Genomic DNA, 17,470 nt, shown 5'->3' with positions numbered 1-17,470 from the left:
TTGTTTTGAGTCTTTGCAAGAGAGCTTTGAAAGAGTGAAGAGTTTGTGGACATGAAGCAGTACAATTGTCCTTGCTCCTTTTAGCCATATGGTATGTATTTATAATGTGGTTAGAAGTTAAATGTTAACAGTTTGTCTGTTTGTTATCTCCAAGATCATCAGCAACGTACCAGCAGATAGCTTAGTCCGTACAGAGCGTCCTCCCAACAAGGAGATCCTGAGGTACTTCATCCGTCACAACGCGCTACGGGCCGGCACATGTGAGAATGCCCCGTGGGTAGTGGAGGATGAGTTAGTGAAGAAATACTCTCTCCCCAGTAAATTTAGTGACTTCTTGCTTGACCCACATAAGGTAAGAATTCCTAAAAGTACCTCCTTTGCTTTCTCACCCACTCCCCACCCTTAAACAGTCTTGGTAGAGACTTCAGTGTGCCAGTTGGATTTTGTTGCTCCCAAGCTTACATCAACTTAGAGAGATGCAGAACAGGAAGGCCCACTCTTTTGAAGATTGACCCTTTGAGAGGTGACACAGCTTGAATGTCTGAAACAGTGGTCTACTTTGAAAATTTGAGGTGTAACTGCCTTTTCTTGATTTTTCCAATAGTTTGCATTACTTGTCTACAAGTAGAGACATGATTTCATGGTGTAAGACAAATGGAAGAGCTATAGTCCTTGCCTGGTAATGTCAGTTATTGGGTCTTTTTCATGGTTACAATGCAAGAGTTGGATGTTGTATTGGCTTTGTGTGGCAAAGTTTTGGTAGCGGGGGGGGTTACAGGGGTGGCTTCTGTAAGAAGCTGCTGGAAGCTTCCCCTGTGTCCGACAGAGCCAATACCAGCCGGCTCTGAGACGGACCCGCTGCCGGCCAAGGCCGAGCCAATCAGCAATAGTGGTAACACCTCTGTGATAACATTTTTAAGAAGGAAAAAAGGTTGGGACAGACAGAAATGGCAGCTGGAGAGAGGAGTGAGAACATGTAAGAGAAACAACCCTGTAGACACCAAGGTCAGTGAAGCAGGAGGGGGAGGAGATGCTCCAGGTGCCGGAGCAGAGATTCCCCTGCGGCCCGTGATGAAGACCATGGTGAGGCAGGCTGTCCCCCTGCAGTCCAGGGAGGTCCATGGTGGAGCAGTTATCCACCTGCAGCCCGTGGAGGACCCCACGCTGGAGCAGGTGGGTTCCCAAAGGAGGCTGTGACCCCGTGGGAAGCCCGCGCTGGAGCAGGCTCCTGGCAGGACCTGCGGATCTGTGGAGAGGAGCCCACGGAGCAGATTTTCTGGCAGGACTTGTGACCCCATGGGGGACCCACGCTGGAGCAGTGTGCTCCTGAAGGACTGCACGCTGTGGAAAGGACCCACGCTGGAGCAGTTTGTGAAGAACTGCAGCCCATGGGAAGGACCCACGTTGGAGAAGTTCGTGGAGGACTGTCTCTTGTGGGAGGGACCCCACACTGGAGCAGGGGAAGAGTGTGATGAGTCCTGCCCCTGAGGAGGATGAAGCGGCAGAAAATAATGTGTGATGAACTGACTGTAAACCCCATTCCCTGTCCCCCTGTGCCGCTGGGGGGGGGTTGGTAAAGAATCCGGGAGTGAAGTTGTGCCTGGGAAGAAGGTAGGGGTGGAGGGACAGTGTTCTGAGATTTGGTTTTATTTCTCATTACCCTACTCTGGTTGATTTGTAATAAATTGAGTTAATTTTCCCCAAGCTGAGTCTGTTTTGCCCCTGACAGTAATTGGTGAGTGATCTCTCCTGTCCTTATCTCGACCCACAAAGTCTTTGTTATATTTTCTCTCCCCTGTCCAGCTGAGGAGGGGGAGTGATAGAATGGCTTTGGTGGGCACCTGGCATCCAGTCAGGGTCAACACATCACAGATGTGTTTGACTTCATGATTCTTGGTTCTTGTATGGTGCTTGATTGAGTGATGGCAGATACCACAAATTTTGTACTGAATACTCTGAGTAGCAGGGATGGGGTTTTTTTCCCAGCCCTTTGTAATGACCAGCCAAATATACTGGTAACTGAGTAAATGTCATATCATGAAATCTGCTGGTTTAAAATTCATCTTTGGATGTAGAAAGCACTATTTTGTTCATTTAATAAACTCGCTTTTTTCATGGACTCCGTCTTTGTCAAGCATTGTTCTAAAACTAGAAGAGAAATATTTGCTATATCCCTTTTTCCGCAATAGGAGGAGAACACCTCATTCTAGCAAGCTTCTATGGACTCTTCTGAACACTTGTAAATTTGCTTAAAGGGAAAAATAAATTCTTCATATTTGAGCTGTGTTTACCCTTGCTGTAGTATTTGGGATCACTGCCTTAAGAGAAATTAAAGTATTTGCTGGTGGTGTACAAACTCTTTTATTCAGCGCATTGATGGATGGAGGTGTACCCTTAGTATAAGAAAAAATACAAAACTGTAAAATCTTCGGTTTGACTTACAGAAGTCCTTACCTTTATGTTTAGGGGTGGCACTTTCTGTAGCGTGTTTCCCACTTGGCATAGAGAATGAATTTATATTGAGTTTTTTTTAATTTTGAGAAGTGCATGCAGAATTTATTAATCCAGAATTAGTGTTCTGACAAAATAATTTTGTATAAGTGACAGTTGGACATACATTCTAAGTTGTAGATCTAATATTTGTGAATTTGTAATTATCATGATTCGTATCTTTGCTGGATGCTTTCAGCTTAGGTAATTGTCTTCAACAAATATTTCAACACAATTTTTGTAGAATGAAGTTATGCAGGCACTGGATTTGGTGATTGTGCAATCTTCAGTAAAAATTTCTCTAATGGGCTAATGAGGGCTGTTTAAACTAAAGTCTTCAAGAGTGAACATCCATGAGCCGGAAAATCTGAATATTCCTATGGCAGTCTTAAATTGATCACATTTGTGTATGTCTGTTCTTAAATAAATGCTTCTTAGATGCTTGCACCTTTTGCTGTGCTTACCACTGTGGAATTTTTTATTGCTGAGGAATCTCAAATTTTCAGCCCCTGTTTTCTGGTAATTTTATCCATAACCTAAAGGTTATATCCTTGTATTTTATTTTTCACTTCTTGAAATATATTAGTATTCTGGGTGCATCCTGAAACTGAATTTGAGATGCTGACGTAGTCCTGAAATCAGTCTCTCTTTGGCTCTGGGTTAAACTGTTCTGTGCTTAAAGTATGCTGTCATGTAGGTTATTTCAGCAGGTTAAAAACAGTCAGATATTCAATCGTGTTACTTCAGAATTGAATCCTGTCTCACCTTCATTCTAGATACTTTCAGGCAATTCAGAAGCCAGTCTGTAAAATCCTGTCACCCATCACTTCTGTGCTCCTTCAGTTTTCCTCTGGGTGGTGTGCTGGGTGGGGTCCAGGACTGAACCCTACATGACTCAGTAAGAAATCTCTGAGCAGAGGAATAGTTTTTGAAATTAATGTCAATGTTTTGCAGGCAAACCGCCTTCCCACAACCTTTTAAGTAGAAACAAAATGGTTTTATGTAATGTAGTAGGAAACATTTAAAATTCTTCATAGTGTTTCATTTTATAAAGTTAAATTGAACTTTCTGGAATGGGCTAATGACTTCATAACCAACATAGTGACTACAGTGCAGAATATTGAAAGCTGTTGCAGAAGCCTGTCACCCTTAACGTATTGAGTACTCCTTGTTCACTGGAAAAATACATTAAAAATAAACATAGGCAAAAATAATTGACAGAAAATTATCTATATAACCTTTATTTACTTTTAAATATTAATATAAAATCATTCTTTCTTTAATTTTAGTATATGACTCTCAACCCCTCAATCAAGAGGAAGAGCTCTCGATCACCTGACAGAAAGCCTTCTAAGAAATCCAAAGCTGATGGATCATCCCTGGGCCAGCCGCTGAGCCCTACTCTGTGGTGCCATGTGCATTTGGAGAAATCTATTATTGGCTCTCCACTGAAGGTGAAAAACTCTAAGAATTCAAAATGTCCTAAAGAGGAGCTGGAAGAGGTGATGAAAATCGTGTCACCTGCTAAACTTGGTTCTAACTTTCACATTCCAAAGAGGAGCCGACTGGGAAAGGGCAGCAACAAATCCTTGGACAAAAAGCAGAGAGGCAAAAGGGTTCTGAATGGGCAGAAATCATCGGGGAAATCAAAGTCTCCTAGGAAAGGCTTGAAGACCCCCAAGATGAAAATGAAACAAATGACACTACTGGACATGGCTAAAGGTACCACTAAGGTGTCCAGGGCTCCCAGGAATTCTGGAGGCACTCCTAGGTCTTCCAGCAAACCCCAGAAACATCTGCCTCCTGCAGCACTCCATCTCATTGCTTATTACAAAGAAAACAAAGACCGGGAAGACAAAAAAAGTGCTCTTTCCTGTATCATCTCCAAAACAGCTAGGTTACTTTCAAATGAGGATCGTGCCCGTCTCCCTGAGGATTTGCGAGGGTTAGTACAGAAACGCTACGAGCTTCTAGAGCACAGGAAGAAATGGGCCACCATGACAGAGGAGCAGCGAAAGGAGTACATGAAGAAGAAAAGGGAGAAGCTGAAAGAGAAACTGAAGGAGAGAGCAAAGGAGCGGAAGGAGAAGGAGATGAAGGAAAAACTGGAAAAACAGAAAAGATATGAGGACCAAGATCTTAAAGGGAAAACCTTGCCTACTTTTAAACTGGTTGATACTCCAGAAGGACTTCCTAATACACTCTTTGGGGACGTTGCTATGGTGGTGGAGTTCCTGAGCTGTTACTCAGGGTTATTGATGCCAGATGCTCAATATCCCATTACGGCAGTTTCCCTGATGGAAGCACTTTGCGCAGAAAAGGGAGGCTTCCTTTATTTGAACCGAGTACTGGTCATTCTCTTGCAGACCCTGCTGCAAGATGAAATTGCTGAAGATTATGCTGAGCTAGGAATGAAGCTTTCTGAAATACCACTTACTTTGCATTCTGCTTCTGAGTTGGTTCGCCTATGCCTACGCAAGTCAGATGTGCAGGAGGAAAGTGAGGTCTCAGATAACGTAGATGAAAGCAAGGATTTGGCAGCTTTTGAGGATAATGAAGTACAAGATGAGTTTTTGGAGAAACTGGAGACATCGGAGTTCTTTGAGTTGACTCCTGAAGAGAAATTACGGATACTTGGAGCACTGTGCCACCGGATTCTAATGACGTACTCGGTGCAGGACCATGTGGAGGCAAAGCAGCAGACGTCAGCTGAGCTGTGGAAGGAGCGCCTAGCTATCTTGAAGGAAGAAAATGACAAGAAAAGAGCAGAAAAACAGAAGCGAAAAGAAATGGTGGCCAAAACCAAGGAGAATGGGAAAGATGAGAATATGATGGGAAGAAATGAAAAGAAAAAAAACGAGATTATGAAAATAGAGCACCGGGTAGAAATAGAAGCTGATGATATGATAAGTGCTGTGAAGAGCAGGCGCCTTCTTGCCATCCAAGCCAAGAAAGAGAGGGAGCAACAAGAAATACAAATGAGAGGTAAGAAAAATACAAGGAGGGTAGAACATTTGTGTGTTGTGGAGTAGAGGGGACTAAGTTAATGGCAAAATTGACAGCCTGTTTTCAAAAGCATTACATGGTTTTAAGGGATTTACTCACTGGAGAAGTGTAATTCAGCTGCTATGGTTCCTATGGCAGCTCAAAATCTGGAATGTTAAGAAAAAGCAATAAATGCTTCTGGATTTTTATCTGTGGGCATCTTTTGTTCAGTACCTTTCTAATCCTGTCAGGCCCAGGAAGGTTGGAGAACAGAAAATCTGTTTTGGGGACAGAAAACAACCAACCAACCTTGTCTGCCTTCAAACATCTTCTGGCTCTTATGTACAGAGGAGATATTTCCTGCCTAAAAGCTAGTTCCTACAGCTGCTGCTGGCCTTGCTGCCATGTGCATCAGGTTGATGCTAGGAGCCCTTCTCCCAGATAAGGACTTAGGCAATAAATTTCAGTTTACAGTTTCTCACTTTAAAGAATTAGTTATGGAGTTGTATAAATATAAACTGCTCAAACCTTTATAAATCACAAGTTGCAGTAACAAACTTTGTATGCCTCTGTGTAAGTAGTGCATTTTGCAAAGGAGTATGGAATATGAAAAGCAAAATACTTTGGAACTGCACTTCAGGGATTCTTTTGATTGTAAATGTGGGTACTGGGCAGGTGGAGGTGGACAGCATAGCTCATCTAGGTTGTTATTTCCCTTCTGAAACAGTTGAGGGACAAGCATCCCGCATGGAGCCTGGCTTATCTGCCATACCTGGAATCTGGGATTATCTGTTCTAGGAGACCAAGAATAGGTAACTAACATGGAATACCCTGAGGCTCCTAAGGAAGTAGACTGGATACAACCATGCCTCCCATTGAAAGTAAATAGACTTTTCAGATCTTCTGTTAACAACTGTGAGTCTCAGAAGTATCAATAAACTGCTGAAGATCTGGAGTGCTGTCCTAATTCTCCAGAAAAACAAAATACCAAATATCTAACGTGCTGTAGCTGAATGGCCTCCTGGCCCCAATTCTTGTAGTGTTCCAGTTGTTTGACAGCAAGTTCATGTTCATGATAAGATTTTACTGCAAAATTAAATACAGTTTGGACACTACTCCTTGGGATACTTCTTGTTCTCACTTTATAGTTTGTACTAGTTATATATGAAGAAGAGCAATATTACATTGATAAGAATAATTTGGCTTGTGTGTTGAGGAAGTTTGATTCATTCTTTTGGACTTCACAAGGAAAACTAGGTCTCTGGCAGGGAAGGAAGGATTAAGCCTTACTGCTCAAAGTAAGGTTTGAATTCATATTGCTTCCTTTCCACATAACAAACCCCAACATTTCAGGCATCCAGGGCTTCTTTTACCTGTTAAGTGGTTGCTACCAGACAAAAAGGTACCCTCAACATACCAAAGATCTTGGTTAATGTTGATGGTGCAGTAGTTAGGGCTGTAGGGTTAGCAGCTCGGAGCTAATCTGTTCTGGACTTCAGACTTGGAGGCTGGTGTGGTTTCAGTATGTGAAAAATAGTTCTGGGTGACCACAATGAGAACTGCATCAGTGTGCTCCTACCATCACACAGGCCTTCTGGGGGCTTTTTCAGCCTACTGGCTTTTACACCACTTCAGTTGCATATGCTTTTAATAATGTTAGTATCTCTGGGGGAAGTAAAAGAGTAGTTGCTGACAAAACACCTATTGTACAGTGATTCAATATTCATATATATGAACCACTGCGCAATAGGTGTTTTGTAAGCAACTATTCTTTTACATATATATAGATAAAGATCTCAGTCAGAGGTTTCTTTTTTGCTGCTCTGGTAACATCAGTAACACTGGGAGCACTAACCTCTTTCAAGTTAAACCTATCAAGGTTGCAGCCAGTGCTACCAAGCTAGTCTCAGCTCAAAAAAGAACCCAGTGTAAGAAAGCATAAATGTATTTTTCTGTTCTTTCTTGACTTCAAAAGAAGTCAATACAGAACTCCCCATTGAGTTATATCTCAATGATTAATATCATGATTAATATCTGTATTTTCTTGATAGTAAGAGTCAAGTAATTTCATTTCCATGTTACTGCGGCGCTTACTAATTGTTCTTTGCCTGATCACTCCATGAAGCAATAGCTCCCACAGAGTCTGTTGGAGGAGAATGGAGAGCTGGAAGCTTATACAGCTAACAAAGCCTGCTAGAGAGGAAAGTACCAACTCAGACTAGCGTGCCATCACAATTGAAGATGAGATGGGGGGAGGAACCCTTTAGTATGGTGTCTTCGTTCTCATTTTGTTTGAACAGTTTCGGCATATGACTAAATTTAAGTTTCTGTTCTTTCCTTGCCTCTTCCTGTCTGGCACTTGATGGTACCTGCTGCAACTGGTCTTTACAGTTGCACAGAAAAAAATACCTGTCTCATGAGTGCCCACAACATCCCATGTCGTAAGCATTGAAGAGTTTGCTGGCAGTGCGGCTTGTTTTGGTTGGAGTCTTGGCTTTTGAGAGGAGGGTACTGAGGAGGAGAGTGAAGTGTGCCTTGTGCTAGCATCAGGTGACAGCAGCAAGTCTTGAGAAGGTGTCAGGGAGAGAAATTCTGGGGGAATCGTATCACCTCTGTCTTCTTCTAGTGGAAGGTGAGAACAGTACTTCCTGTAATATGGGTCTCCTGATGTGGTTTGCAAGACTCAGATTTAGGTCATATGAGGCATTTGGTGCTGTGAGAGTGGCTATTGCTAGTTGTTCTGATTTCAGTACTTTGACAGAGGGAGAGGTCATAAGGTTTAGGGAGGAGTTGGTATTTACAGATATATGGGTGCAGGTGCTTGTGTCTGGCAGGTATGGATTAACAGGACAATTTTGCCATGCTGCAATGAATGTAAGTTAGTATGTTGTTACTATATTATTATATAAAAGCTGGTATATCGAGTTGGTGTAACAAATGCAAAGGTATGTTTTTCAGTATGTCTCCTCTAATCAGTCAGGATTGATTACATTGGCAGGACTTCAGAGACTTACCAGGTATTTACTAATCAACTGTTATCAAACCTATCTTTATACAGAAAATGGCTGCAAGATGAAGAATAGGTTAGTAGCCCTGGGAAAAGTCCTAGCAAGAAGTTAGCTTTCTCCCTGGGTCAGCAGCCAACATATGATATCTATATGCTCATTTTTACCTGCCCCAGTCCACCTCACCCCTTCCATATGGTCTCATTACATCTGCTTCAAACCCTGCTTTGTGATGTAAAGATAAGTCTTCATTTTTTCATCCTTTTTATTTTTTTCCTCAAGTTTTCTCTGGACACAGAAGAATGTTGCCCATAGCCTTTTGTGAAAGTCATGAAGGGGTGATGTTTTTTTTAGACTGACATCAGTCTCTGAAGAGCCAGTGTGACTCAGTTTCATGTTTTGTTCCTTTTTGTTCAGGCAGTTCTTGGTGGAAGTACACCTATTCTTCAGAGATGGGCAAAAGTGTAGAGACTCTTGAACCATCATGAGGAGCATAAATCCTGTTGACCTTAATGTTTTGTCTTGTGGCGGAAGCTGCCTTCCTTCTTGCTCCTTACCTAGACATGTGAAATGACATGTTTTGTTCTGTAAGGCTCTTGCCAGGGAGCCTGTGATGCCAGGATTTAGGCCACTACATATTTTCCTTCCCTTCTTTTTTTGTCAACAGCAATGGATATTGAGAGCTACTGAAATTCCAATACTTCTGTCATGAGTGGGAAACCTGAGGGTTCTATTTTAATGCTTTTCCACATCATAGCATATATGGGAAAGCATGAGGTGTTACGAGATCTGACTTGGTTGCTGTTGTGAGACAGTTGTGCCTGGAAGAGGTCTCTGTTGTGCCAGATCTGGTTTTTTGGTAGGTAAGGTTGTGGGGAGAGTGTTCCTCACAGCTGCAGTTGTGGAAATGCAGGTGTCCATTAGCCACGCTGACCTCTGTAGTGTCACAGCTGGACCGCTCCCAACACTTGAGCTGGCCAGAGCAGAAGTCCTTGTCATATACTGTGCTGTAGCTGAAGATCTTTGACCCTGTTGTTATATGGGATTGCACAGCAATGGATATCACTTTGTTGGTCTAGAATGAGAAATAATAATGAGGACTAATTCCTCCAGACAATTTTTATCCAGACTTTCCTCTTTCCTCAGCCCAGTTCATCCTTATGCCTTGACTTAATTCTTGAGTTTTTTCTAGAATGGTGGGTGTAAAGTAAGTTGAAGGGTAGGTGGCTGTGCTAAAAGAATGTTAACCAAAGTCACCGATAAATTTTTTTTTTTTTTTTTTTTTACCCCCATGATGTAGTAAAATAAAAGAGAATATTGATGCCTGGATACAATAAAAGAAATCTAATACTTCTCTGTGCTAATTCCAACAGTGAGAATGGAGAAAGAAGCAGAGGAAGAAAGAATCCGAAAGCATAAAGCTGCAGCTGAGAAAACTTTCCAGGATGGAATTGCCAAAGCAAAGCTGGTGATGCGCAGGACCCCAGTCGGCACTGATCGTAATCATAACAGGTAGGAAAGGAAATGATCCTGAGCTGCTAGCTCTCCCCTCTTGAGAGGAGCTTTATCAGATAGCGGTCCCCAAGAAATGGTTGATATGGAGGATGTTGAGAGGACTTCCTGTCAATTGAACTGTGGAGGAGTGCAGAAGTGAGTTTTTTGTGTATATAGAGTGTAATGGCCTTCACTGGTTTACATGGCCAGCTTTTTGAGGCCTTCTTGTGGAGGTCAGGATCCACTAGCCTGTAGAGCTTCAAGTGCTTGCATCAGTGCTCAAGAACCTAATTACCAGCTGCTTTTTTTTTTTTTTTTTCATGTTTGTTGCACAGGAATGCGCTTAGAATGGATTCTAATAAAAGCTTTTCATGTTTCTCAGCTGTGCCAATATAAAGATATACATGCATTCAGTTTTTATTGAGTCAAGCACACAGCTGCTTCTTCCCTCTATGCAAATAGAAGTGAATGTGTGTAACTAGCCAAAAGAGGAGACAGGTACCTGTTAACATATGTGTTTTCTACAGGTATTGGCTGTTTTCGGATGAGGTTCCTGGCTTGTTCATTGAGAAAGGCTGGGTACATGATAGTATAGACTACAGATTCATCCTTCCCCATCAGAAAAAAGAAGATTTTAAAAAGGACTACAGCTCAGGAGGTATGATTAGCCTGCTTCTCTGTGGGTATTTCCTTTGTTGCTGTCTGACTGTTAGAATGGATTTGTGAATGTGAGGGAGAACTGTCTAGTCTGAGTGTTTTCATGGGGTACTCTGATTTAAGCCTTCTTTAAACTCCAGAAGCCTGCACACAGGAGAGCCCGATGCTCATGATGATCTTCCTGCTGCTGCGGGTCTTGAAACTGCCTGCAATGTGCCACATAAGGACCACAGGACACAATCACCTTTCTCTTAAAAACAGTGAGGTTGATGTCAATTGTGGACTAATCCCTCTGGTTTACTCTGAACATGCTGTGTTGCAGTGTGCCAGACTTCTTGGACAAGTAGTCAGTTGTGTGTTGCAGAGAGTGAGGGTATCCATCACAATGCTAACATTCCACCAGTGGCAAGACTCCCAGATTAACCTGTGAAATAGTATCAAGCAGAACAGTCTTATAGATACCTATAGCTTTGCTGATTGAGACCATTTTGGCAAGCAGCCCTCTTACTGAACGTGCAGGTGAGGTGCAAGGACTAGCTGAAGTTCTAGTGCTTCCTCTGTAATTTTGCGTGGCTGACAAGGAGCCTTGCAGGCAGAACTTGGACATGCACAAAAACCAGTCTGTGGGGAGGGAAACTTAACACTTCTATGTGGAAATAGGTCTTGGTACAGAAGAGTGTGTTATAATCTGACTCCAGTTGCAGTTTCAGTCCTGATCATTTCTTGCTTTTGAAACATCATAGGCTGGCATTGAGTCCAACTACAGCAATACTGCATGTGAGAGGCTATATTGAGTTAAATCAGAGAGCCCTCACTTGATGGTATTTTGTCTTGGACAATGGGCAGAGTAGACATCTGTAGAAGAATGAAACGGGGCAAACCTACAATGAGATACTACATCCAGCATGTAGCTTTCCAGCCATCTGTGTCTTGGTGTCTTGTTGAGCTGCAGGTAGTATCATTAGTGGCCCTCGATGGGTATATTTTCTTATGTGAACTTTTTCAAATATTGACCAGCCATGTTCCTGTACACCAGCTTGCTTCCAGCTGCATTAATTTCTCAACTGCTGCCTGTGTATTTGCCCAGCTAGTGTACAAGATTTCAGCAAGTTCCTTTTGAAACTTAAGAAGCAAAGGCTTAAATAAGCAAAGGTTTAAATTCATGTCAGACTGTCTGAGATGCTCAGAAATACAAATACATCTTATTTATAACTCATTCAGTTCTACAAGTACTTTTTCAGTATATAGCTAAAAAGTGAAACTAGTTTTATGTATTTGAAATAGTAGGAATGCTTTTCTTAATTTTATGTATGTGCTTTATAATGCAGTAATTTCTTTAAAAATCTGTTATCTTTTTTCATATTTCTATAAATGCATATACTGTGAGCTTTAGAAAACTAATGCTGGATTAGTTTTCCCTGACAAATGTATTGCTGGCCTAGATGCTGAATATAAACACTTACCTGGAGATAGGTTAGTTTTTGCAAAATAAAAATGCTCACTGAGGAAGATGAAGGAGAATACACTTGAGCTTGTGCTTTTCTTTTACAGACAAGCGGAGGAGCACTGGCACTGATGGCAGAGTGAGCAAGCTTCACCGGTCTGTGCATGCTGCAGACCTTCCCACAGAGACCACTGCACCGAAGCAGGGACAGAACTTATGGTAACACATGCTTTTATAGCTGCGAAGTACTCAAAGGAAACTAGACAGATGGAACCCTACTATATACCTATTACTCTTTCAGTACTTAACAGTTGGATTAGCTTAGCAGCTCTCCAGGCCTCTGTTACTGATACTATTACTAGTAGTGAATGGCTAATAGGGCAGCCAGTCCAAGAGCCAGTGGAACCATTATGATCAACCTAATCAATCAGTCTTCAAGCCAGTATAAATTAAGCTGGTAAACGCTACTTCGATGTATTGCTTTTTAAATATTTTATATTCAGAAGAATTGTTAATTTAGAAGAATTGCTGCGTGCTTTTTTCAGTACTCGTAAGCATTACTTAAAAAAAAAAAAAAAAAAAAGAGGAGGGGAGCAGTGACTTAGCTATTCTTTCATGGTTCATCTCAGCAGACCTAAATTGTGGCACATGAGGTCCTTGAGCACACAAAATTAAAGTCTGCATTGAGATCTTTGGAGACAGGCCTATATCCTGCGTGTTCTTGTACTATGTAAGACATGCAGAGCCATCCCACAGTTCCTTGTCAGTGTCTTCTTCTAGGCTTCACAGCAGACTATGGTGGTGTCCATTTGTTCTCCTATAGCACCGTATCATGGAGTTGATTTTTGTTGCTACTGATAATTATAGCTTAGCATTCTTCCCTTGTTATCCCTTTAATGCTTCCCAATGCCAAGCAGTAGCCACCAGCCTGTCTTTTAAGTGAATCAAATTTGAACACTACCTTTTGGCATGTTTGATTGGGACTTGCTCCAGTACTTGGCGCTACCAATGTCTTTTATCTTTAAAGAAAATCTCCTATGTCAGCTGTTGCCCTGTGTGGTAAGGAGCAATCAGCAGTGTCCCTGTGCCAGAAAATATTGGCTACAGCTTTACCTACTAAACTACCTATGAAGGACTCTGCGGGTTTTTTTGTGGTTTGTTTTTTTTTTTAGATAAGCCTGAGAAGTAACTGTCACAAAGTACTTGCTTCTGCAGGTCCCCTATTAGCAGTGGCTTTTCCCCAGAGTTTTCCACTGCTGACACACAAAGTAGAGTTACTTGGTCTTTGATAAATATCACCAGTTGTGAGCTTAGCTCCAAAGCATAGTTCCACTGCTGCAAGTTAGAACTACTTTACTAAAGATGTTCCTGCTCCCCCACCAGGAACTGTCAGAGAGACTGAAATTTCTGGATGTCGTGATTCATCTAAACCATCAGCATTGTGTGCTGACTCTTTGTATTGCTCTACCCCTTCTCTTTCATTGCTAGCAGGTCATAGGAGATAGCAGAGTTTCTTCTGCATGCCTTCACTCTGTCCAATATTGCCATGTCAAATCTCCACCCCTTTTTCAGTCTAGTCCTTTGCACATCTTGTCACATGGCCAAAATTCAAGCAATTGGGCTTTCCTAGGGAATGGGTGCTAAACAGGAGGTTGCAGAGGACAGTACGATCCACAGGGAAGTCCTCTCTGCTCTTTCTAACCGTCTGTTCTAATACTTGATCTTCATTCAGCAGAGGTGGCAAGATGTGTTCCAGCAGAAAAACAAATTATATAAGGAAAACAGTAGCTTAAATTAATAGCACATATTGCTATAAGCTGAAGACTAACATAGAGGCAAATCGGATGAGTTAAGTAACACAGAATCCCTGCAGTTTGTAATTCCAGGCTGAACTTGAAAAAGCATAGTATTTGATGTTACAGTGTTGAATTGCTCTATCAGGCTGGCAACTCTGTGACATGCTGAGAGTGATCAGAGTGGTTACAAAGGTAGGAATGCTTTATGAAGTAACTAGTCATACAGCCCAGGAGAAGCAGCTCTTTGAACCATGTCCTGTGCACTCTTGGGACTGAATTATATTCTGTTACTAAGAGCTGATTTGTATGAAGTGGCCATAATATGTGGTATTCTGCTCTTTTTTTAAAAAGAGAACAACAAAAAGAATTAAGAAGTTTGTTTGGGGCAGGGGGGGAAGCTTAAAGTGGCAGCCAAAAGCCTAAAATGCTTTCAAAGAGATTGTCTTAAAGTTTCCATACTAGATGGTCAAAGCAAGTGCTGCCTCTTACCTTTGAAAAAAGGGTTGAGGAAACTTGGGAACAAAACAGCAGCAACAATAACAAAACATTCTCAGTATGGTTCACATCAGGATAAGGAAGCTATTAAAAATAAGAAGACCTACTTAAAAGCCATGATTGAGTCTAAATGAAGGAAGTAAAAAAGGATGATAAACCAAAGTACAGACTAAGGGCGAAACAATTTTTTTTTTTTTTCCTTGGGGAACAATCTTGCTTCACAAGATCTGTTGTTACAGGGCCTGCCTTAGTATAAGAGGGAAGCTCTTCTCATGAGTGAATAATTGGCTAAGAAATACAAAAAAAATTACAGAAATACTCTAATTTGTATTTCAGCAGGGAGATGGAGAGTAATGCTAGAGGAGAATGGGGAAGTCTCCTAAAGAAAGAGGATTTTCTTTTGATGCAGAAAAAAGGGATCAGGAAATGAAACTAGCAAATGGCAGTTTTGAAATAGGAAAGTACTACTTCAGATCATACAGCTGATGCATACAACTCACTGCTGCCAGCTGCTGTGGATCTTCAAATTTGTTACCTGTTCAAAGTACCAGTTGGACAAATTGCTGAAAGGAGTTCACTGACGAGTATTAAGCACAAAGGTTCTTGTCCTGGCACACAAGAAGTCCTCAAACCAGCAGATGCTAAAATCTGTAGGGGCAGGGTGAAGAAGTGTCACTACATGTCTGTTCTGCCTTTTTGCCACTCAGAAATAAGATGCTGAGTTGGCTGGGATTTTTTTTGGCCTGGCTGTAAAGCCACAGTGTCTTTGATTTCTGTCCTTTTTGGTACCTGTTAGGAAAGACTGCTAGCAATCACAGCACTTGCTGGTTTTTTTACTGAGAGTATCATGCCTGTGTGCATTGCCTGCCAAGCAGGTTGCTGGTGTCAGGATGTTGAGGTAAAGCAATGCAAATGGAAGATCTGAGCCAGGTGTAGGCCTTCATGCCCTTAAAGTGAGCAGGGGGCACAATGGCAGGTTTTCAAAGCAAAGGTAACTACTTCTAACTTAGCATTCTTCTGTGCTGTCTGCATGACTTTCTCCTAACTGACAGGGCCACCTAAAGCCATTTCCACAGATAAGCAGTAAGCTTCCTCAGCTGAGAGACTTTTCTTTAAAGCTCTAGAACTGCAAAGAGCCTGTTTGCTAAGTACCTATCTGACATCTGTCACCATTTACAGGTAAGCTTCTACAAAAAGACAAGTGACAACCTGAGAGATGCTATTTCAGGGGATAGCCAGTACCCAGAACTTCCCTCTGAGGAAATCTGTATTCCTATTACTGTATTTTCCTCTGTGGCCATTGCCATTGATCTCTCCAATCTCAAGGACTCTCATGAGCATAGATGGTTATGGAAGAGTCTCCTCCTTGGCTGCTTTTTGCACGTTGTCCTTGCACACCCTGAGAAGCCCTGAGACCACAGTGAAGTCCTTGGATATCTACACCCCTTGTTGTTGGGATACAAGGACTTGTTCAGCTATAACTCATAATGTTAGCATGTGGTGCATAGGAAGTTTCATTTCTTTGTGTTCTGCTTTAACTCCTGCCATCTTGTCTCTTTTTCCCAGTAGTACATCTAACGTGGGATTGAGACTAGCCTCACAGTGCACATAGAGCATCTTTAGCTTTACCCTTTTGTACTCTAGAGTGATGAGACTTTGAAATGAACACTAAATTAACTCCATGAATGGTTGTATTTCAGGGTCCTGCCCCTTTTCTCCTTGAGGGTGGGAGCTGGTAGGACATTGATAAAGCGAGAAATAGATTCCATACTTCTGCCAAGAGCTCTAGAAACAGTATTTCATGGAAGTGGTTTCTGCTTTCAGTACTTTGTCCCCAAAAAGAAGAGGGACCAGTGTTCTGTCCTAAAACCGCAGAGGCTGAATCATTGTTCTCATTCAGAATCATAAATGCTTGGTTACTTCTGTCTTCTCCAGACAGATGGACCAGTCCCCTTTCTAACATTGTGCACCACTTTCACTGATACTGATGCTTATTAAAAAATCTCCCCATTTAAAGCTTCTGGGCACATGGTCCCTGAAAAAGTCTTTTGTCCGTACCATAGTGCTTTGTGAGCTGTGTACATACTGGTCTTCCCTGCAAGAACCACGGGTTAATCACAACCTTTGCAGTGTATTAGTATGCAGGAAACTTCTTGCTCATCCTGGTCAGAAAGCAGATGAATTTTGGAAAGAGTGGCATCTCTGCAGAGTAACTCCCGTTGTTCTTCATCTATTAGGAATACACCATGATATGGCGGGTCCCCTCAGCAGACAATTTGAGTTAACCATGAGTGGGTGCTGACAGACTCCATTCTCACGCCTATATTCTACAGATGGAGTTCCCCTGTTTCCACCAACCCTCCAGAGCAGGTACTGATCCTGGGCTCCTCTAGATGTTATCCTCTTGATTTCTTCATTCCCTAGTCTGCAGTCCAGGTTTTATACCTTCCTCTGTCCCTTGCAGCCTGTAGCCTGAGAACAGGTAGGAATATTCAGCCTGAGAGCTCCTTTTGACTTGGTGCTTGTGCCATTTGTCCCTTCTGTTTTGATTGCTGACCAGTCTACTGGCTTGTGCTGCCAGAAATGTAAGAAAAGAATCTAGACTGTTACTTAAGGATGTGGAAAGCCCTTACCCCAGTCAGGATTTCCCCCTTTCAGATCAGTTTGAAGACCTCCCTCTGGTCTTGACTCTCCCGAAGGCATCTTTCCCATCACTCTGGATTGTGTTACTAAGCTCTGTGTCAGGCCACATGGAGGGCACCTGTTGCCTTCCCCACACTCTTATCAAGACCCACAAGCTCATAGCCTTATTGCCTCCCCTGTTTAAAATGCCAGCCCTGTCTTATCATATCCATGCTCCCAGCCTCATGCTGGTTGAGCCCTAGTTGGAGGTGCAGGTGGTTCCTTCAGGTAGTAGGGAGCATATGGAGCTAGGTTGAGAACCAGGAACTACGGCTGCACAGAGCAGCAAGGTGTCACCAATCAAATTAACACAGGTACTTCTTTGATATGTTTATATTATGCACATTTGAGTTCAAGCTAATGTAGAACAGTTCCCTCTCCCAGAAATCCCAGTTCTCACTCTCAGGGTGAATTGGGAAGAC

General features: G+C 42.2%; 1 protein-coding gene across 8 annotated transcripts in view; it reads left to right on the top strand.

Annotated features, from left to right (window-relative positions):
* The window catches only part of BAZ1B (bromodomain adjacent to zinc finger domain 1B), a 52,405-nt gene that overhangs the window by 15,165 nt on the left and 19,770 nt on the right, over positions 1–17,470 (top strand). For 7 of the 8 annotated variants that reach the window (XR_008237719.1, XM_052805093.1, XM_052805092.1 and 4 more), the window contains exons 6-10: positions 155–352; positions 3,780–5,475; positions 9,854–9,992; positions 10,502–10,632; positions 12,183–12,294. Coding sequence is in view for 7 of the 8 variants with exons in the window: in XM_052805093.1 (XP_052661053.1) it covers positions 155–352; positions 3,780–5,475; positions 9,854–9,992; positions 10,502–10,632; positions 12,183–12,294 (2,276 nt within the window). In the remaining variant the exon portion in view is untranslated. Of the gene's footprint in view, positions 1–154; positions 353–3,367; positions 3,389–3,779; positions 5,476–9,853; positions 9,993–10,501; positions 10,633–12,182; positions 12,295–17,470 lie in introns of those variants that run through there. The other variant, XM_052805098.1, reaches the window with a different exon arrangement.

The sequence above is a fragment of the Harpia harpyja genome, chromosome 12 (assembly GCF_026419915.1).
Source record: "Harpia harpyja isolate bHarHar1 chromosome 12, bHarHar1 primary haplotype, whole genome shotgun sequence".
Taxonomy (NCBI): Eukaryota; Metazoa; Chordata; class Aves; order Accipitriformes; family Accipitridae; genus Harpia; species Harpia harpyja.
Note: the sequence above shows the minus strand (reverse complement) of the source record. Positions and strands in the feature narration are given on the sequence as shown.